The 24,043-nt window shown below is 37.4% G+C and overlaps 1 protein-coding gene across 2 annotated transcripts in view; it reads right to left on the reverse strand.

Annotated features, from left to right (window-relative positions):
* The window catches only part of LOC145670604 (uncharacterized), a 123,880-nt gene that overhangs the window by 62,966 nt on the left and 36,871 nt on the right, over window positions 1–24,043 (reverse strand). For both annotated transcript variants that reach the window (XM_081739397.1, XM_081739398.1), the window contains exon 3: window positions 14,238–14,428. In XM_081739397.1, the coding sequence (XP_081595523.1) occupies window positions 14,238–14,428 (191 nt within the window). The remainder of the gene's footprint in view (window positions 1–14,237; window positions 14,429–24,043) is intronic.

Genomic DNA, 24,043 nt, shown 5'->3' on the forward strand with positions numbered 1-24,043 from the left:
GAAAAGTATTTCTGAACGATCTACTTTTAAAATAAAAACACGACTTCGCTAAGGAGAAGCAGTTATCTATTTAAGAACTTGCAAAAACTAGAAACTATAAGTTTCACTCTTTTATAATAGGCCTATTTTTTCAAATTTGTATAATCATTTATTAATGAATAGTAACATGAGTTTAAATCTTTTTCAAAAATTAGGCCTACGTTTTATGTCAATATTTCGTTTATTTTCGGATTGTATGTTTTCATACTGCATAAGTGTACATTTCTATGTTAGCGCAAATAAATTAGACATTATACAATTTATTTTGGAATGTGTACATTACTTTTGTTTTTGGAATTTCTGTTATTCTCAAAATGTACAGGACAGTTTATAAAAAAATATTTATGAAGTACTGGCCTGTACTGAAAAGTCAGAAAATATCAATAACATCAAGTTTTCGTACAAAAACTATCCGCCTTATGCAGAGTCGTCTTGAAGTATGATTAGCGTCATACTAAAGGCCTGACTATTGTAGAAAACATAAGTTAGTCGAACTTTAGTATGACACTAATCACTCCTCAGAATGACTGCATAAGGGCCTGTATTTTTAAGTGGTATAGATAGGTCAGAAATTGAGTAAATAAAGGACTACAGCCTATCCGGTTTTTTGTTATTCGGCCTGCCCTTTCGACATATTAGGCCGATACATTAGCCCACATAGTCAGTAGTCTACTGTAAATGGATTTTAATTTTTGTCCGTTTTTAGAATAATATCTTTGTAAACAGTCCCAAAGTGTTTTAATTGAGAAGATTCCGTTAATTACTATTCTTGGATAATTTCTTTGTTTTCACATAACAACTTTGCCTTCTTAGTCTAGCCATCAGTTACAATTTTTGGCATGCTCACAATAGGTGGCCTATTGGGTCGCATCTATAGCAGCAAGTGACCTATCCTATACTTGCCCTTAATTGTGAGTATTCGTGTACTGGTGTAATATAGCAATTGTATCATTTAAACTAAGCAGAGGACAGACAAAGCTCTAAGCTGGATAAATTCTTGTAAAATGTGGAAAACAGAAGGGGAGGGACTGAACAAAGGGACAGTACATGAAACAGTAGCTGCTGTTAGTCCCATCGAATGGATAGACAAGTCTAAAATTAATTTTCAGCCGTTTGAATGATTAACGATGAGATTTATTTCTCTATATGTTACTGGTTTAGGCGATGTTAAGACATTTTACTATAAAAGGGGAAAAGGCATGGCAACAGATAACTTACTAGATAAAAACGAAATACAATATTATAGACTTAGACTAGGGATGGTATCGAGACGAGACGAGACGAGACTTTGTACAGTCTCGGTATCGTCTCGGTTGATAAATAGCTGTCTCGGTCTCGTCTCGAGTCAAAAATCGCCGTCTCGGTCTCGGTCTCGTCTCGGTCAATAGATGCTTGTCTCGATCTCGGTCTCGGTCTCGAGGACCAAATCTCGGTCTCGTCTCGAAAGTCTCGAAATAAACAGTGTGAAATTAAAATTGTGAAAGTATTATTATCGTACAGTTTGTCGTTTCCGCTTCTTATTTTTTGCCTTCATTCCTGACTATTATGGTACGCTGTACCTCTTCATAGCTAATTTGCTAGCGCTAATGTTTTCCATGCGTGTGTTCCAGGTTCAATCATCTGTGGGCAGTGGCGGCGGTTGGACGTTAAAAGTGGGGGGAGGGGCAAGACATGATCTGAATATTTGATATCAATGTTAGTTTTCCTGGTTGCTTGTAACACTTTGTTTGGCGAAAGATTGTATAACTAATAGGATACTATCTTTTTCAGTTAAAATACTGTATATCGTATTTCATATTTTATTAAGTAAATTGACAAGAGAAACGCAAGTAGACACTAGCCCTTTGTACTCTTAAACAACGAAGGTGTAAGAAGGGATTTGATTCCTTGCTCATGAATATCTGTGTGGAAAATTGTGTGATCAGATTAGAGGCATATTTAATAAATTTGTAAAACAAATAAACAGAAAGGATAATATTAATCAAATAATCATAGTAATGAATAATGGGGCTTGTTTTGCAAAAGTTATATTAAAACTGGAAATTAATGAACAACTAGTTTTTAATTCCACGCATGCTATTATATAGTTATTACTCTTAGAATGACAGTGAATACTACAAGCATATGCTACGACATTTAAAGAAATACTTTTGCAGCTTCCCGAAACAAGTTCGCTGCCATTAAGTACAGTTTTCACTTTATTGGAATATATCAAAACTCAGCAATACTTAGTGACTCCACATTTCAGTTATACAAAATAATTCTAAAATCTAGAATTATGCTAAATTTAATAAATTGAATTGTATATACAAAACTGTATATGTACACCCCTAAACTCCTATATTATACTGCAAAATTAATATTCCTTACTGAGCTCCTTCGTGGCTAAGCGGTTAGCGTACACGCCTTTGACGTGGGAGACCCGGGCTCGATTCCCCGGGGGGAGCTCACGTGGTGCGAACTCCACGTTGATAATTAAGTCCACGTCTCACATAACTTCGCTGCTAAACAGAATGTTAAACTGAAAAAAATCAAATCAAAATATTCCTTATTATTAGAAAGAACAAAATACATTTTAGGAACTGTCGATTTTTGTGCAATTAAAGAATAACTTGTGAAGGACTTCTTTTCTTGCGAAATGTTATCTCAATTTGTAGCTGACTAACATATCGAGCCCTTGCAAGAAGAAATTAAAGTACGCTCTAATTGTGGCGCTCCAATAGGTTAATTTTTGGTCCATTTTTAGTAGCAGTTCAAACGCAATTCCTGTAGCTTTCTTAATTCCACGGGAAGACAACCAATAAGTACTCATGGAACGACAAATATTTTATGGCACCATTTTTATTCTATGAACCAATAATACATACAAAACTTTATATTTCCAAATGAAACTATATACATTAATGGGTAATTTCGAAAAGGTGGGGGGGGACAACTGCCCCCCTTTGTCCCCCTAATCGCCGCCCATGTCTGTGGGTATATCATATCTGGGATAAAACCCTAATAGTAACCCATATTTCACTTTCTAGCAATAGACTTTGTCTCAAATAGCCTCAGTACTGCCTATACAATTAAACTCCATTAAATTAACTCCAGTACTATATAGTAGTTTATTTCCTTCCTTTGAATCAGAATTGATCAATACCTCCTAACGGATAACACAACACATAGCAGCACGAAAGTATTAAATCGGACCGAAATTGAAATTTTACAATACCTCATTTATTGTCCAATACATTCTGCTTTGACTGTCATTTTAAAAACAGAATATAACATTCATGATCTTAACAAATAGGGTAAATTATTACTACAATATATTTTGTTTCTAATTGATCAAATGCTTTATTAGCGTTTCATATATACGTATTTAATTTACACTTTATAACACGGATTTCCTGAACCGTGTGGTGGGAGCTAAGACACTCACCTTTGTTATGTGTGGTCTTGGGTTGAATCACCAAACAAGTTAGATTCAAAGTCCGATATTTCGCATAGTTCGCGTCTCAATTTAAGTACATTCTGTTTCTTATACGAGATCGTAAGGTCGTAATGCATTACTATGCATATATCCAGAGCCGTAACTAGGCAGGAGCAACTGGGACAGTGTCCCGGGGTCCTCACCCATAAGGGCGTCGAAAAACCCAGTCAGGCTTACAAAATTTCTACTCTGAGAAATAAGGAAAGGATAATACGTAAGAAATTGAAGAATTTAGTGCTATAATTTAAATAAATTGTCATGAATACTGCAGATCTATCTCTTTGTACGCTAGGGAAAATGTCGCCTCTCGGTGGCGACGAAATCAGCTTTGTGGGTCCATAGAGTTATTGATACTCATCTAAGTAGGACAAAACAATAATTTGTTTCCTTTTGGAAATATCTAGTTTTACTCTTCGTACTATTCTTCCCAGTAGCTTATGTGAAGTATAAAAAGTTTTAAAAATTATTTATTTATTTTTATTTTATTTTATTTATTTTTGCTCTGATTAACCATAGAATTTCAATGATGTCACGCAGAGACGTAAGCAGACTGCAGCACGTTTGACTACAGCAGAGCCGTAAGCAGCATACTTAACTACAATTCGCGTGGTCCCAAGTTCGATTCCCGGTGTGGGTACAGTTGAACGACCAAAGTGGTTCCACTATAATCAGTAGCTCCACGTCTCCTTTAGCCGCCCTAGCATAACTGTGGGACGTTAAACTAAAACAAGTTAACCCAAAAATTAACACAATGCGTATTACTAACTGTAAGTCTTTGAATAATTGCATATACACTGAAGAAAAAACCCGTCCAGATTTTAGGAGAAAACGAGGACAAGACAGTGGTGTCAATCTTAATACTGGGTGAAACGCCCTCATTTCTATGGCGACATAGTCAGTAAGTGAGAGCGATGCTTACTGTTCTCACAGGAGTAATTGGTGCTCTCACTTACTGACGTACGTAGCCACATGAAATAAGGGTGTTGCACCCAGTATTACAAATGACGCCTGTATATATATAAAACAACATCGACGATTGGGAGGTGATTCCTAACACCAAGATAAGACAAAATGCTTCCTTTCGGAGTTACACGCTGCCAAAAATATGAAAAAAAAATGAATTTTAATGTTCCACAGCTCCAGTGGTGGAGCCAAGGGAAGGTCAGGGAGGCCAGGCCCCCTTGCTCAAAATCTTGCCCCCCTAGTGCCCCCCACACAGTGATATAGCTATAGGTTTACAAACGCTAAGTGAGTCGTAGCCACAAGTGAAACTACTACCAAAACATCTCTCCACAGCAGAGTTACCAACTGCAGAATACCGTATGTTGCAATAGTCTGCGTTCCGAAATGAAATCAAGATTTACGTCCCACGGATATGCCAACTAGGCTAATGGTGACGGTGACGACGAGAGATGAACGAAATGGTGGAATGAAGAAACTGAGAGGAAACGGGAGAACCCCAAGAAAACCCACGCACGTGGTGTTTGTCCACCACAAAGTTCACTTGACGCGAGCTGTGATCGGATCAAAGGTGGACGCTCTACCACTGAACCACTGCTCTGCGTTTCGAGTAAAATAGCTCTACTAGTTTATGTTCGTAGTAAGCAAGATCTAATTCACTGAAATCTGTAGGATGCATGCATTGATCTCACCACCTGAACTACCTTTTAACCCTTATATCTTATTGACGTAGTTATCTCCTTTGTTTTCGACAAAGAGCCAGAAAGAAAAGCAAAATCAGTCGGCATTCTCATTCGCTTTAATGCTGAAATTTATACTAAAATATGAGACACTTACTTACAAATAGCATACACTTTAGTAAAACATTACACTTGAGTTGGACGAAAGAAGTGTTCGTACATTACCTATTACAATACGTACAGTAAGTGGTTAATTCTCATTGACTATGGCGACATAGAACAAATGCATAGTAATCATTAAATAATTTGGTACTACTACTACTACTACTACTTTTACTACTACTACTACTACTACTACTTATTATTATTATTATTATTATTATTATTATTATTATTATTATTATTATTATTATTATTATTATTATTATTATTACAGTTTATCTACATAATAATATAAATAACTACTTATATTATTATGCGGTATTAAAACAAATCTGGAACTTGTGATATTTATTCACTTCCATCATTCCATCAGGCAAACTAGTCTGATGTGTGCAAGAAGGAATGTTTTCGAGCTGGTAAAATTTGAGATGACTACTGCCTATAACCTTGAGCTTCGCCTTATATCCAATTCTATTATAGCAGTCAACCTCCGCCGTCACGTCTAAGTGGAGTAGTCACCTAACCCTTGCTCATGTTCGGCAGCAATCACGAGCACTCACAAAGGATGTCGCGGCATGTTCTGCGAACAGCTTGTTGTTTACAGTTTCCATTCAACTTTCAGAAGTAATGTTCCTCTGTATAAATATGATAAGCAGACTTGTTTCCTAGTTCGCTTTGATTTTCTTAACGACTACTAAAAAAAGAAGTAGTTATCATATTTCTGTTTTTAAAAAATAGTGCTTTGGATAGGATAGGCCTAATGGATAGAATAAGATATGCATATTCAATGATTTTTAAATTATACAGTACATTTTAGCTTGTGATTGAACCTTACAAGTTTTGTGAGTATATGAATCAAGTTTTTCCATTCATTGAAGATGCCCCCCTGAAAATTTTCGTGGTCCCTTCATTGGCCCCCTTGAAAAACATTCTAGCTATGCTACTGCATAGCTCCAATTCTATGGGATCTACCGTAGGCGGGTCAAGACTTCAACTAAGAACTAGTATGTGCCCTAGCCAAATATCCATGTATCAGTATCTTGCGGTACTTCTGCAACAGCTTTTACAGAGGTATTATTATATGCCCTTAGCCAAACTCCTTATATGAAAATTGTTGCGTGAGTACCGCAGGATTCTGAAACATGTATTTTTGGATAGGTCACATAATAGTTCCTAAGTAAAGTCTTGACCCGACTACCGTAGATCCTATAGTATTGGAGCTATGGACCATTAAAGTTCATTTTTTCATGTTTTCGGCAGCCTATAATTCCAAAAGTAAGCATTTGTGCACCCAGTTTGGTCTATACTTTTTGTCTTATCTTGGTGTCAGGAATCACCTCCCACCCGTTGTTGATATATATATATATATATATATATATATATATATATATATATATATAGATAGATAGATAGATAGATAGATAGATAGATATAGATAGGTAGATAGAAAGAGAGAGAGAGAGACGGACAGAGAAGGCTATATCAGCAGTGGATTTTGTTTCGGGAGAGGTTTGAGAAACGGGTAAGAAACATTTGTGCTGTACGTGCAGTGCAAAAAAATGGTCACAAATTTATTTCGGGAGAGGCTTGAGCCTGATAGGCACCCCCTAAATATAGGACTGTACATCAGTCAACCGTTCACATATTATCTAACACTGCGACGAAAGAAATTTTGAGTGAAGACAATTTTAATTTTAATCAATATTCGAGACGAGACCGAGACTTTCGAGACTGACCTAAGTCTTGTCTCGGTCTCGTCTCGATTTATAGAGGCCTGTCTCGGTCTCGGTCTCGTCTCGGTTATATAAAATCCGTCTCGGTCTCGGTCTCGTCTCGGTATATAAAAGCCCGTCTCGGTCTCGGTCTCGTCTCGATAATTCGAGACGAGACCGAGACGAGACCGAGACTAGTCTCGGTCTCGGTACCATCCCTAACTTAGACTTAGGTTAAACCTGCAAATCATTACATACTTCAGGTATGTTCTTGTAAATATCACGTGATTGGCTTGTCATAAAAACATTTTACTAGCACTATTTATGTGGCACTATCTCTGAGGCCAAGGAAAAAGAAAATGGTCTACATCTTAATTAGATGATATTGTGTTATATATGATTATAGTAAAGCATAATAATTTCATCAGCTTTCCTGTTGAATGTGGTATGTTTGATCTTGAAATTCACATACAATAAGTCATTAAGTGCCCGAGAATGTTCGAATGTGGTGCATATAACATGCAAGAATTTCTTCAAGTATTTTACATATATGTTCTGACATATATGATGATTTATTTTTCATTAAAACAGTATACTCTTGTAGTGATTCCATGTAAATTTCATGAGGGATCTAACAATAATTTTCGAAGCCAGACTATTAAATTCCTTAAGGGCTCACAGGGTTAATACCGTTTATTGTAGAAAATAAAAATCAAATTCTGACCAAAGCATTATACTATTTAAGAAATAAATAATATTGTTACAGTTTCGGTAAAGTATCTTTGTCTTCAAGTGAAAGTTGTATTATAAAGAATTGCAAGTACGTAATTAATTAACCTCCTGAGACCCTGCGTATTGCATACAATGCGTTTTTTCGAACGCCCATCATGGCTACGAATATTTAAGAACATGCCCGAATCTCGGTTATTGTATTCGGGAAGTGTCGAAATTACTGCAGAAAAGGCAGGTTTTTTGTTTTTACCTACAGGTGGCTCTATTGTCTGCTGAAGGCGGGAAGAAGACAATTGGGGTTATGAACGCATCTGATCCAGGTACATTGATTGAATAATTTCTCAGAAAATAAAACATGGTAAAGTAAATTTTAAGTTTAATGATTTACATATTTTATGCTTATATTACGAAGGGAAATATACAATTTTCCTTGTGTATTGTATGCAATACATGGCAATTTGAGACCCAAAGTACTGCATACAATTCGACCCATTATCGATCAATAGGAAAGCAGTATGACATTTTTTTTTTTTAATATGTACTATTGGGTCTATTGTTACTTAATATACAAAATTTCGTCAAAATTTCTTGACAAATAAATACTCGATCTCAGGAGGTTAAAGATTGTTGAAAATTAAAGGATGGATCTTATTGGTTTCTAGATATGGCCTCTCATTTTCTGAGATAAATCATGCCTGTTGTCTTAGAGACTGTATTTCATAATGTATGATAAAGGCAAAGATACTTTGCCGAAACTATAACACTATTATTTACTAGTGCTTTGGTCAGAATTTGCCTTTTATTTTATACATGAAGTTAATACAATGCTAGAATGAGTGGGTTTCAGATAGATGTACCATTACTGTGTGCACTGTTATATACTATCAACAAAGTCTCATACTTATCAACAAAACCATGTGCTCCTTTTCTATTACTACAAGCAAGCAGACGACAGGCATCACTTCAATAAGAAGAACAAACGTCAGCATAGCACTGAAGTTTTACGAAGATTCAGGAGATAAAGTACATAAGAAGCTGCAGCACCTACGAAAACATTAGTTTCAACTTGTCACTCCCCTCTCTTAGCTTGCCAGGAGCTCTGTGGGTACTTATACTCTCTTTGTTTCCCTGGATCACTGAGAGCTCTTACCCGCAACTTCTTAACATGTCTGGAATTCTGGAGTATCCTTTCCCTTGGTTGCCTGGGCTTAGGGACCACCCATTTACCAGCAAACCCTATAGGGAACATTATTTTGATCTACGAACCACAGTTACGGTAATTTGTGCTACATTTATACACAATAGGATTTTTGATAATAAAAAGTTGTGGAGGAAATTCAAAAAAATCCCCCCTCCCCCCGTGTACTAGTTTCTCTACCTACTGCGTTAGCGGAGTATTTTTACAATCATCATGGCTAACTGCGACATAGGAGAAGCAATTTTGATTATATGATTTTCAGATTTGAAAGAGTGTGCATTCCCAAGGGACTCATAATTAATTTCATTAAGATTTGATTGTAGTCTGTTTGACTTCACGCAGACTTCAATATTTTTTATGGTTAATAGTAATAAATTATTTTGTGCTTTTTATCTCTTTTGTTGAAGTCGATTAATATAATTTTAAAGTTTTTATATGAGAAGATATTTATTTATTTATTAGTATACTATATGTGTATTTATGTTATACGTTTTCCTATTATAGTTCGGTAAAGCTATCAGTTTCCTAGCTTTTGATGTCTGTTCATGTGCAATAAGTCGCCTGTTGCAAGAATGCCAAATTTACTTTCTTAACTTTCCATCTATCATATCCCTAATAAGGTGAGTACATCTCAAATAACTTCGTAAGCTTTATTAAAAAATTTTATTCTACTTTTTCATGCGTTTTCCTATCCTCAGTCGTTGTTATAAAGGTAATCAAAAAAGTTCTGTCGATTTTTCACCCACCACCTTCAAACATCGATATGTCACCTAAGACGTACCTGGAAGATCAAAAATAGTCCCCGTCAGCATTGACGACCTTCTGACAACGTTCTCGAAGACCATGGATTCCATCGTCGTAGAACTTGGTGCGCCATGAAGCGAAGAAAGTATCTTACATCTCCACTAGGGATTTGAACTGGCGTTCTCTAAGGTGATCGTCCAAGGATAATCGGAAGGTACAATGTCCGGGAAGTATGGCGGATGCAATAGTGCTTCCTATCCAAGGCCTAGAATGGTATCCCGGGTCATCCTAGCCACGTGGGGCTTAGCGTTGTCCTGTAACAGAAGGATCCCTTTGCGATTCAGATGTGCTGGCTCCAGAATTTTCAGTTTTTCTTGAACGCGGCTCAACTGCTGACAGTACATAATTCCATTGATGCTCTGACCAGCTGGTAGCAGTTTCCGATGCACGATGCCCCAAGCAGTCCACCAAACACACAGGAGGAACTTCTGGTGCAGTGCTGGTTTCGGCTGTTTTGGAACCGGATCTTGGGATGCTAACCAATGATGACGGCGCCGTGGAACTTCGTACAGGACCCACTTCTCATCAGATGTCAATACCCTGTTCAGAAATGGATCCTTCCTCAGACGAGACAGCAAAGAAACACAAGTGTCTGCTCGAGTTGTCTTCTGGCCCGGAGTCAAATCATGTGGGAACAATCGACCCAACTTGCAGTGCTTCCCAACTTGATGGAGGTGCTGCCGAATGGTTTCTCCACCCACGCTGAATTGTAGTCCAATTCCTCTCATGTCTGACCACTGTCCGCCTCAATTGTTGGCTGAAGATCTTTATTTTGTGCATATGTTGGTCTTCCGCTACGTGGTGCATCTTCGAGTGTTTTGTCACTGTCATGAAACTCGTTAAACCACCGCTGTACTGTCCGTGTAGTTACTATATCCTCAACAAAGAACTAGCATGCCTTCCGCCCGCTGCAGTGGCGTTTGGCCCCAGTATGAACTTGTACAGCATACACGTCCTTATGACGGTCTATGGTGGTCGCATGTTCACTCTGTCCTTACACAAGTTCACGGTGTAACTGAACTGCCACAACCAGGTAGTATTTTGGATATACCCTCACCAACAACTGACCTTCGCCTTATCTCCATTCGCCTTTAACTCACGATGTGAGGGCGAACACAAACCTCTACAAAAAGCGACAGAACTTTCTTGGTTACCTTTATAGTATTACTCACGAGACGAGAATTAAGGTTTTCTCGTCGTCTCAATTCGTCTCGTCTCCTAAATTTTGTAAAACATCTCGTCTTGTCTCCAATTTCGAAGAAATCTTTCTCGTCCTTACTCCCGGAAAACTTTTCTTGTCTATCCTCGTTTTGTAAATTTATGTACAAAATTTATGCCCTATTTTTTAAAAAAAATTCACCTAGAATTTACCAGAATCCTTCTGCGTCACGAGAGGTCTACGAACTATATTTGTTATTGAAGTGTACTGTATAGTAACTTATGTATTTTTTTAAACGTTTATGGATGTTTTTCATTGTATTGGTACACTCACTTTGTCAGTTTATAGTTTTCATATAGGCTATGGATCATGAAACACTAAAGCAGTGTTTGAGATCTAAGGTGTCGGTGAATTCGAGAAATTTCTCGTCTCGAAAACAAGAACTATGCTATGTATTCTCGTCCCGTACTGAATATAAAAATTTACTTCTCGTCTCATTTTCGAGACGAGGCGAGCAGAGCTGTAACTTAGATTTTTCTGGGGGGCAGCAAGCATTAATATTTAGGCCCCTTAGAAAAAGTTTTTTGGGCCCTCCCGCAACATTCAAAAATTGGCACCTTCTTTCTATCTTTCTTTTGCTCTTTGTTAGTCCCCAAAGTACGTGGACCCTTCCGCATGCCCCTAGGCCCGTTCCATACGTGACAAATTAATTAAGGGGGCAATATTGACAAATCTCAAAGCCATACGAATAAATATTATTTCTAGGGCCCCTAATAGGATTTTTTTTTTTTTTTTTACTGAAATAGGCTCACGACTCATTTATTTTATTTACTTTTTGTGTGCTATTTTGTTTATGTAATGTAGTGAACCTGTTTGATGCTTCATTTATAATGTCATGTTTGTATCGTGTATGGAGTAAGAAAATTTTGTCTTAAAATGAGAACCCATCAAACGGTGGGGAGCTTCCCTGGGGGGCTGGGGCAGTTGCCCCTTACCCCCCCCCACAAGTTACGGCCCTGGAGACAAGACAATAAATTCTTTGTCTCATGGTCAACACTAGTTGTTATTCATCTTGTTGGGATAGGAGAGATTCATTATACTCCCGAATGAGTCGTATGCAATTGGATCCGGTAATGCAAGGTAAGGTACCTTAGTCATAATCTATAATGACAGGTGGAATCGCAACCTTTTCCTGATTTCCAGAGAGTAAGGATGCTCACGAGACGAGACAAGACAGAATTTTCCTGCCAAAATTCGAAACGAGACACGGTTCTTTCAGTAGTGTAATATACATTTTTCTAGTCGAGCTCGAGACATCACTTTTACAGCACATTTTCTAGACGAAACATCCTCAATACTTGTCTCGTGCGCATCCCTACCGGAGAGCTCTCGGATTGAGTTGGACTCGGCTGGGCTGTTGTTATAGAACGAAAAATGGTGTTGGATACCTACTGACCCATTAGAGGGTAGTGTACTTGCTATAACGCTCCGACGTTGACAGTGGATACTGTTGATATATTCCTATTCGCTAGGATTGTTCTCTCTACCAGGAGGTATATCTGGAAGACAGGCTAAGTGTACTCCGTTATCTTTCTTCGGAAAATGTTTAGCTACGACTGTACAAATGGCGGGAGATTTTATTTTACTGATGGTAGTAAGATCACTATGAATTTCGATCAGTAGTGGTAGGACTTATCTTCAGCGAATCGGACATATTACGGTTACTCACCCGATCCTCGGCTGAGTGACGATAGGTCATAGCATTGTAAGGCACTTTCGCTTGTAAAGCTTGGGGTTAACCCGGATCAATTATCCATAGTTCGCTCATTGCCTCAAATTGCACACAATAGCGTACGCAGAATTTCATCAAGGGAAAAGGGAAGTTCAAACTTCCAAATTTACTATAATTTCACGTGTTTGTCCTAATATGATAAATTCTTATTTTTGTTCAAAGGTGATAAAAATTCGGAATCACCAATGCGTACGCCACTGCAAGCACAAATATATATATACTTTTTTCTTTCCTCATGTATTCCAACCAGCATTTTTTCATTCTTAACCACACCCATATTTCGAATTCTTTAAATCCTCTTTCAGTCGCCTTGATGTAGTGTATAGTTGTTCAAATGTACTCACGATATATGTATTCGACGGGCCTTTTTTTTCTGCTTAATACTGTTTTGCAATTTCAAGAACCAATAAAATAGGATTTTCTTCTTCCTAAACTCTTCTTTCCCCATTCCTATTCTAGTCCTTATTTGTCGCTCATATTTCACATATTCACTAATAATACTACTCAAAGAGATTTCGTACCCTTCGTTCGATCGGGATGGCATTGTGGCTCAGTGATAAGGCGTTCATCTTTAGTGGAAGAGATCCTTTATTGGATTCTAGGCAATATATGATTGTGGTGGACAACATCACTTTCCTGAGTTCTATTTGATTTTCCTACTTTGCCCCTTGTTTTCATATCATTATTTCGTTGCTTGCCTGTGACATATACATTATAGCAGGGATGCAAATAACCACTCGCCCAGGGCGAATAGTTCATCGGTGCGGGCAAGTTTTAAATATCAGTATTATAATACCGAAGGTAAGTAAATTATTTCTATTGTGGAATGTGGGCTAGTAGCTTTTTTCTTGGGCTAGTAAAATTTTGTTTCTTATTTGCATTCCTGCATTATACCATTGATTTATATGAGGAACTGACTTTGTGCTTTTTAAAAATGAACAGGAGTTTACTGATTTCTGTTCAGATCTATTTAAATAGCTCTTACTTTGTGAAAATTACATTATTAGGCCTAGCCCTATGCATAATTTTAGGAAACTTCCTAGTCTAGCGGTTACAGGATTGAACTCACTGTTCGCCGCGTGGTTCTCGGTTTGATTCCCGGCCAGTGCTTCCCAATTTTCGGCATTCATTCAGTGTCGTGAGGCAAACAGGGGAGTCGCGTGAATAGAAAGCTCCTGATATGTCTGTTAAAACACAGAGCTCGAGGCAGAGCGCTGACCACGTGTATGTCACTGCTGGACGTAGTAGCCCTTTGTGTGCATGAGCCGAGCCGCTCCAACGCATCTGTTAGCGACTTGTTGAACTACGTCCAGCAGTGACATACACGTGGTCAGCGCTCTGCCTCGAACAGAAAAATAAAACAAACAGAAAAATAATTTCACTTATAAATTAATGACTTAGGTGTTGAACACCGTTAACGTCTAAAGCATAACCGTAGGTCATTTAAGACTACATATTTAACTTCGTTCCTTTGGCAGCATTTATTACGCGTATTATTGCTGCCTAAAAGGAAACACTTACCTTCATAATCCCAAAGTCCTTGACAAGGTTCGTCTTCTGCGCAATGTTCTGGTTTAGGATTATCAAAGTAAGGCGCTGTGAACTTAATAATAATATCGTCACCTTTATTATGTTGTGTAATAGTGAAGTCTACTGGGGGGTAAGATGAATCTGTCCCGTTCCACAACTGAGTAACACTCCCAGTTATAGTACTGAAAAGAAAGAAAAAAAAATGTACAATATTAAGTTAGAAAGAAGCAGTGATAAGATTTAAAGATATTTCCAGCCCTCTCAGCTTGGCACACATCTCGCTAACTCTGAACGCCAGAATTGCCGACTCCGGTTTTGCTCTGGTGTTCAAAAATTCCCAGAATTTTTGTGGGGATGGTCAATACCTATACAAAACAGAAGAGATAAATTTTTAAAAAAAAGAAAAAAAAAAGAAGGAAAATTCCAATATCTATTGCACCGCTTCTTAAGAGAAAATATAGCCTGATATTTTCATAAAATGGAGGGGAGGGAGGATATAAAGTTTGGGCAGACTTTATCATGGATGCAAACATGTAAAATTTCGGAATTGTGACGCTGAAGATTTTTTTAAGTGACAAATTGCACGAGCATTTCTCCGTGTTATTTTTAGCTAAACCTTCTTACATTTCTTATATCACAATGGTCGACGTTCAGAATGGCATGACAAGAACTTACATCGAAGGGTAGAATTTTAGTAGCTTATAACCGTAGAAGCTATCTTCTTACGCCGCGATACTCTCATTCAAGAATATACAGAGTGGCCCAAAAGAGGTGTACAGTCCCGTACTGATCGGTCATTACATTTTATATCATTTACTTATTATTATCCATACAGGTATTGACTTAGTTTCTTCCTTATTTGTTCTTAATTTATTTTTACTTATACCTTAAGCTCGAAACAAACCAAAACAAATAAATTCATTATCTTAATAAATTAAAATGTCATACTTGATTAATGCTGGTCTGTATACCTACTTTTGGGCCACCCTGTATATTTTCCACTGTGAAAGGAAAAAAATAAAAAAAACAAACATGAATAAATCAATTTTCATTCAAAAGTATTTAAAACTGCATTTATAGGAGAATTAATTTTCAAAATTTTCCGGAGGAAGACCCTCGGAGCCCCCGCTAACCTGGGTGCTAGTAAGTACTCCGAGAGATCCTCGTCATCAACTGTGAGACCACCAGTGCCCTTGCTGAACGCACTGTACTAAATCCAAAGTGAGGGCTCAGCATCATTTCGTACCGGTCTTCGCAAAATTTTGCAGATCTGAATACAACATAAAAGATCTAACAAGTGACTGTAAGAGCCATATGCGCCGACTTTTAAGTTTCTCAGTTGGTGCTCAGGCGTCGGAACTACTGTCTATTATTATTATTATTATTATTATTATTATTATTATTATTATTATTATTATTATTATTATTATTAGTAGTAGTAGTAGTAGTAGTAGTAGTAGTAGTAGTAGTAGTAGTAGTAGTAGTAGTAGTAGTAGTAGTAGTAGTAGTAGTAGTTCGAGAAAGACTTTCAAGAGCTGCTGAAATATGGCTAAAATGAACGTGAATTTTTTTTAAGTTGCAAAGGGGCAAAAAAAGCACGATTTCCTTAACTTTATATTGAACAAAGTTTCTAAACATTAAGATTTTGTTTATGAATTTCAATCTTGTTGAGCAGTACTGGCGAAAATAAGAAGATAGAAAACTATTCAAATAATGATGACAGTCGAACCCTCAAAATATTTTAGAATAATTTCAATGAAAATAGAAAATGATTCCAACTAGCTTCAGGCCCGTATCCAGGGGGGTCTAGGGGGCTGTCCCCCTAAATTTTTGTTGCTCCCCTTAAAAATTTCACGTTAGGCTTGCAAATGAACTGTAATATGGTGATGAACTATAATATGGTTGGATCGCCCCCCCCCCTACATTTTTGGGCTGGCGACCTGCCTGACTGGCTTGTAATTTACGTAAAACATTTTACAATTTTAAAAACATAAATTAACAACTTCAAACACCAAGTTCTTTCAAGAAATAATTACAAAATTACACTCACGGATTATTATTATTATTATGGTAACAATATTATATAGCTCGGTTCTCGATATGCTATCAACCTGAAGAGTCTAAAATAGGCATTGATTAATTATTATTTAACACATATGCATTCCTATCTAAAATTTAACGTGGGATCATTAAATACCTCCAATAGGTATTTGAGTCTCGGAGCACCCACATAGTCGGCGTCTATGGTAAGAGCTATTGCAAACTAAAATACACATTTTGCGTTGCGGTGACGCAAATCCGTTCGGAATGAGGCCCCTTATTGAGCTGCGCAAAGGAAAGAGCAAAGACTGACAGGAAGGTGATAAAAGAAAAAGAAAAGGATTAGTTATCTTTCTAATAACGTAATCAATAAAATATTAAATCTTTACTTGTCAATTTTAATTCTCCTAATAAAGGCAAGGATATCAAATTCTTTCACGGGTTCACATCGCTGCGCGTATTGGTTTAGCTCAGCACCACACTTCAACTTCAATCGTAGCACGATACGAGTATCTAGGAGTGTACCTCGGCAAGAAGCTTGATTTCTGGCACTACCTCCCCGCAGAACTGCGCAAAATGTAATTGAATACATGTCGGGGAGACCGGGGCTAGTTGTTACAGCAGAGATGTTGCAACGCTGTGTTTTTCGTGGTATTGGCAACACGCACGAGCCATTCAGCCACCGTAACACGTGACGCGGTCGGGAAAGAGGAAGCACAGTTAGTTCGATTGTTGAGATTGTTTATTTTAGTGTATTATAGCAAATTTTCTGTTTTCTGCAGTTAAAAGTAATTTTTTTGAGTTTCGTTTCCTTGTACATACCTACAAATAAAACAGGAGATAAGTTGTATGTCATATATACATTTTATTTTAATGTTCGTAAACTATAAGCTTGCATGCTATCACCGTGTTGCTTGTCGAAGTTTTTGCGTAATATGAAATGATGTAAAATGGTGGCGGACGGGGCTAGTTGTGGCACCGGCGTTGGGGCAAGTTGGTACACTGTAACAATGTGCCCCGTATAATATATATATATATATATATATATATATATATATATATATATATATATATATATATATATATATATATATATATATATATATATATATATATATATATATATATATTAAATATTCTAAAGCAGCCTACATTCATTTTCTTTAACAGCATGGTACGAACGTACAAGAGGAAGACACAGAGAGGAAAAGCAAAGGAAGAAATATATATGACAGCAGCAAGGGGGGTTGAAGAGGGTAAATCTCTCATAAAAGCTGCAGAAGAACATCACATAAATTTTATGACACTGCAGAGATACATAAAGAGAAAGAAAGAAAGTGAGCAAACATCAAATGGAAGAACTCAGTTTGTTGGTTATAGGAAACACAGACAAGTGTTTTCGGATATCCACGAGGAAAAATTAAAGGAATACCTTGTTCATTGTAGCCGCATTTATCATGGTTTGACCTCAAATGACACAAGACGCCTAGCTTATGAGTACGCAACTGCATGTGTGCTAGATTATCCAAAGAACTGGGACACCACGAAAATGGCTACTGAAGATTGGCTGTTAGGATTTATGAAGAGGCAACCAGTACTCTCCTTACGTACACCGGAGGCAACGAGCCTTGCCAGAGCTACAAGTTTTAACGCAAACAATGTGAGCATATTTTACGAGAACGGATACTCTTTTCAAGAAATACAAATTTGAAGGACATAAAATATGGAATATAGATGAAACAGGAGCATCAACCGTCCATAGACCATCAAAAATTATTGCAGAGAAGGGAAAGAAACAAGTTGGAAGAACGACTTCAGGAGAAAAGGGGACAGTTGTTACCATGGTTCTTGCAGTGAATGCGATAGGAAATTTCGTGCCTTCAATGTTTGTTTTCCCCCGCGTGCACTTCAAACCCCACTTCATTAGTTCGGGACCAGCTGGTTGTGTAGGCGCTGCTCATCCTACTGGATGGATAATCGGTCCAGATTTTCTACAATTCATGCGACATTTTCACAGGCATGTGCCATCTTCTCCCGAATCTCCCGTTCTAGTAACCTTGAACAACCATATTTCTCATTTGTCCCTGTCAGTGCTGGATTTCTGTAAAGAGAATGGCGTTGTACTTCTATCATTTCCACCCCATACTTCCCACCACCTTCAGCCATTAGACTTAAGTGTGTATGGCCCTTTCAAGAAATATTATTATACCGCTTGCTCTGACTGGATGAATTCGCATCCTGGAACACCCATATCAATCTACGACGTTCCATGCATTGCAAAGGAAGCTCTTGCTTGTTCTTTGAGTCCGAAGAATATTGTGGCAGGTTTTAAGAAATCTGGTATATGGCCTTTCAATCGAATTGTGTACACAGAGCCTGATTTTTTGAGTGCTAGTGTTACTGACAGATCTTTCCCTGTCGAACAGAGTAATCAACAAATCGTACCGTCCACCATTGCCAACCATCCAAATGATCTGCCTTCAACAAGTGGACAATGTTCTGCCATAGACTCTCCAGATGAAAATAGGCCTACCGCTACTACTCCAGAAACAGTTCGCCCTTTTCCAAAGGCTCTCCCTCGGAAAAACGTAGGACAAGCAAGAAAGAAAAGGAAATCTGCAATCCTCACGGATACACCGGTTAAGGAAATGTTATGTAAAGAGCAGCAAGAGAAGGAGGAAAAAAAGCAAGGAAAGAAGCTTGTGCCAAAAAGAAATTAATATTGCAATTCAAAGAACAGCGAGCGAAGAAGTCACATAGGTCTAGAACAAAAAGAATTACACTATCTTCCAGCGAGGAAGACGAAGATGAAGATTGCCTTGTATAGTCTGTTTAGGTCCATACTCAAAGAGTAAGCCTGGAGAAACCTGGGTTCAATGTCTAGAATGTAAAAGATGGGCACATGAGAGATGTGCAGGTAATGATATATTTTACATTTGTATTCATTCTTCCTCTAGTGAGTAGCTTGTTATACAAAAGTAAAGTAAGTTCCTAATTATGTATTCATAACACGTAGCAAGCTGCTTTACTTTCTTGCATGTTAAAATCAAACTTGACATTGGTGAATAGCTTTGAATTACATATTCCGTGGAGATGTTGTACATAATAATTGTTTTTACGGGCGGTCTTTTTATAGTATGACAGTTTGAAGAATGGATATACCTTTTTCCGGTTAAAAGAAATGTTAATTGGACAAGCAGAATACAGAAAAAACCTTTCGGAAATAAAATATGCAGATCACACACGTAGAACAAGGTAATTCATTAATATGCAGCACATGTAACGCGGCAGCTGCTGCTGGAGAATATTCTAGAAATTTTGATCGTCGGAATGAGTGAAAGAAAGCACTGGAAACTTCTAGATCTTTTTTCTAAGCTTATTATTGTTGGAATAGGGGAAAGAACACACTCGAAACTTCTGGAAAGGTTTCTTGTAGTATACTTGTTTACTTTTATATGGGAAAGAAACATATTGTAATTGTTGGGAGTATAAGGGGGACGGAACTGTTTGTTTTAATCGTGAATTGATTGCGGATTTTCCGGCATTGAAAAATGATATGACTCGGTGTACTTTTATGGAATTATAACGTGACTAAGATATAGTATAATGTAATATGTAGGGAATTATAACGTGACTAAGATATAGTATAATGTAATATGTAGGGAATCAACATTTTTTTATTGCACCGGGACTCGAATTAGTATTCTCCCAGGTGGAGAACCGTACGCTAAATTTTATGCTTGCAGTGCGAACTTGTTACTTATACATAACTATGAATTGTGTATGACATAACCGGTATATATAAATTATATTGTACAGAAAGTTAGCAGAATGCGCCCCGGGAATCGAACCAGAGCTCTTCCACGTGAAAATCCGTACGACAAACATTTTGCTTAGCAGATGTTGTTACTTATATGTAGCTATGAATTGTGTAAGACATAGCAGGTATATATAAATTATATTGTACAGAAAGTTAGCAGAATGCGCCCCGGGAATCGAACCAGAGATTTTCCACGTGAAAAGCCGTACGACAAACATTTTCCTTAACAAATTTTTTACTTATATGTAGCTATGAATTGTGTAAGACATAGCAGGTATATATAAATTATATTGTACAGAAAGTTAACGGAATGCGCCTCCGGGAATCGAACCAGAGCTCTTCCACGTGAAAAGCCGTACTCGCCAAATTTCACAAGTTTCGTGGATACGAGTTTCTTCTTTTCTGGCTTGAGAGCAAAGCGAAAACATTTATTCTGGCATGTAGATATGAGTTTCTGCTTTTTTTCTTGCTTGAGAGCAAAGAGAAAACATTTTGTTCTGGCATGAGTCTTATATACTCATCTACTCGAGACATTTTACAAGTAGGCAACGTTGAATGGTTAATGATTGTAAAAATGTTGAATATGAAGAAAGTGGTAGGAAATGGAGAACCCCGAGAATATCCACAGGGTGTTGTCCATCACAAATTGTCACGGTCTTGGGATTGAACTAGGGATCCTCGTGCCAGATGGGTGCACTCTACCAATGGATCAAACTTTCCATTTAAAGAAGTATTCCGTACAGTGATAATTATGAATGTTGTCTAATATTTTTCTTGTAGGTTTTCGTGCTCATGTTGTTAAATAAAACATTTTTTCTACTAACATTACAATGGACAAATGATGAAAGCGAATATGTATAAGAAATAATAAAATATTAAATGGTCGTATAAAATAATCTCTAATATTAAAAGTTAAATAAAATTGAATTACTCGCACACAACTCGTATTCAAAAATCAATACATAAACTTTCCATCCACACCTGTATCGCTCTCCTATAATGCAACTAGATAGTTCGTTCGTTTATTATACACCGTTTAAGTTGAATGCTTGTTCCGATGAAATTTCAAAAAAGTATTAACAGTCCAGATAAAGAAACATTTTGTCTTTTGAAAGTTCATGTATCGTTAATTTTAATACCAACAGATGTTTCGTGAAGTTGTTGTTGTCCACCAGCCCCACTACCCATGGAATTTTTGTCCATCACAATTGCACATGTTCTGAGATTAAACCATGTAATACCATTTTGCAAACACTACCTGGTTCACTTTTCCAGTTTTAGCTACTGGCATAAGCATACAAACTCATCATCTGAGAGGCTGTTTTCCTTAATTCTTTTGCACGGTGGGAGTTTTCAAGTTTATTTCACCTCAGTATGTTCTTATTATCTTCATTATGTTTAAAGTTTTACATTAAATTTTAAAAAGGTTCCAGCGAAAACATTTATTCCAACAAAAGTCTACCCAGGTTCGATTCCCGGCGGGAGCTCATGTGGTTCGTATTCCACGTTAATCAGTAGGTCCACGTCTCATATAGCCTCGCTGATGAAAAGAGACGTTAAACTCAAATCAGATCAAGTCCAACAAGAGTCTTATACAAAAATCTAATGGCCTTATAATTTTGAATTCATGTGTATAAAGCTGTAAAATTAAAACTGTAATCCGTGCACCATAGGTAGTTCTTGAAATCTATCATTCTGGTTCTCTTAAACATTAGTCCAAAAAGAACAAAATAAAATTCATGTAACCTTTGTATCACATAGTATACTAAGAATCTCAAACAATCATTAATACTACTGTGGAATTATAAAATATTCTTCATCGCCTTCAAATCCTTCACCTCTGGCGCATGATGAATCCATGGTTCGATCTTAGCCCGCCAAGGCATAGAAATCGTATTATTATTCAATTCAAAATCTTTTGTCGTTGTAAAATTCTATCGAGGAAGTTGAGGTTTTAATATACAACGACAATCGTACCTGTTATACTATATATTATGAAACATGATAGCTTCCTTACTCTGAAGAACGTCCTTTAGGCCAATTAAGCCGCTTTAGGCCAATTACTCTGAAGAACGTTGGCCAATTAAGCCAATAAATGAATGCTGTAGGAAATGGAAGTACCAGGAGAAAAAAGGTGTTGTTCACCACAAAGTTCACTTGGTCGTTTTTAAATCACAACCATCAAAATGTCGTTCTACCACTGAGTCATAGTGCTCTCCCCATATCCGAGTATACCTCACTGTGGGTCTACAAGTTTCAAGAGGTTACCATACAATGTTTATTATCAGGATCAATAAAAGTAAAGCGTCTGCAGTGTGTGTCAATTCATTATACGTAGGATTTTCTAGTGGTTGTCTAACAAAAGGGTTGTGTTTGATTTTCAAGTCCAAGGTAATTATTCACAAAAGTACAATCTTGTCCTTTTCCTATATAAAATGGAATAAGTATTTCACGTTATCATCTTAATAAGAAAAAGTATTTTCCTGTATATTTCTATGCATTTCATAGACATTTTATCCTTTACCTCAAAGTATTGAGCTCTCTAAGCTTTATTCTTTTAAAAAGCATATACCAAGTAAGGGTCTGCACCTCCTGAAATTTGTTGAAGGGTGGATCCAGCCCTAACAGTCACTGCGTTTAAGCATTATTGAAGTAGCATTATTCTACTTGCAATAAAACAAGATGTAATTTTACAATATTTTCATCTATATTCTCAACAAAATAGTACATTAACTTCTTTTTATAAGAAAGGAGCACAAGGGTACTGTAACACCAACTTTTCTACAGTATATCACGCATTTCTCTCCTACTGCAACCATAATTTTCTTTAAAAAGTTTTGAAAATAAAAGTTTTAAAGTCTTCATATCATAAAGTAAACACAAGGTATCAAGCTCAGTGACTCTTGTTCAATGGACAACAGTTCATCATTCAGTTACGTTGGTAATGTCTGTAAAAAATAATCTAAAATTAAGTATTATTTGGTCTAGGAATTAATTCGTGCGGTTGGTACGCACACATTGAAGCTGTAGTACAAACACAAAATACATAAATACCTTAAGAAAAATATTGTCCATCGCTAGCCACCACTTTCGCCCATCCGTCAGGCAATGTACGGATTCCGTGGCGAAAGAAGTCCTCATCCTTGAGCGATCCAGTCAGAGACCCATGTTTCGATATCTTCTGAAGAAGTACACCGCTGTCCAATCAAATCGTTGTTCATGCAATCGAACAAGTAGTAGTCCGAAGGAGCAACGTCTGGTGAATACGGCGGGTGGGGTAAAACTTCCCATCCGACATTTTCTAAATAGGTTTTGACCGGTTTTGCGACATGTGGGCGAGCGTTATCATGTTGAACAATAAGTTTATCATGTCTGTTCTCCCATTCTGGTCGTGTTCTGGCCAGAGCTTGCTTCAAACGCATTAATTGTAGTCGATAACGTTCTCCATTCATAGTTTCGCCCGGTTGCAGCAGCTCATAGTACACCACACCTTTCATATCCCACCATATGCACAGCATAACCTTTGCACAGTGAATATCTCGTTTTGGTTGTGATGGACCTGGTTCACCTGGTTTCACCCAGGCCTTTTTTCGTTTAGGGTTCTCGTAATGGATCCATTTCTCATCACCCGTAATAATTCGATGCAGAAACCCCTTTCTGCTCTGTCGTTGAAGCAGCAATTCGCAAATGGTTTTTCGTCTTTCAACGTCTCTGTCTTTCAATTCATGTGGAACCCAATGTGACATCTTTTGAATCATTCCCATGGCTTTCAAGCGTTTGGAGACTGTTGTTTGATCAACGCCTAATGCTGCTGCAAGTTGTTCCTGCGATTGACACGAATCCTGCTCGAGCAATGCTGCCAATTCTTCGTCTTGAAATTTTTTTGGCTGTCCAGCTCGCTCTTGGTCTGCCAAGCCGAAATCACCACTTCTAAACC

The sequence above is a fragment of the Thermobia domestica genome, chromosome 14 (genome assembly GCF_964235325.1).
Source record: "Thermobia domestica chromosome 14, izTheDome1.hap1.1, whole genome shotgun sequence".
In the NCBI taxonomy this organism is placed as follows: Eukaryota; Metazoa; Arthropoda; class Insecta; order Zygentoma; family Lepismatidae; genus Thermobia; species Thermobia domestica.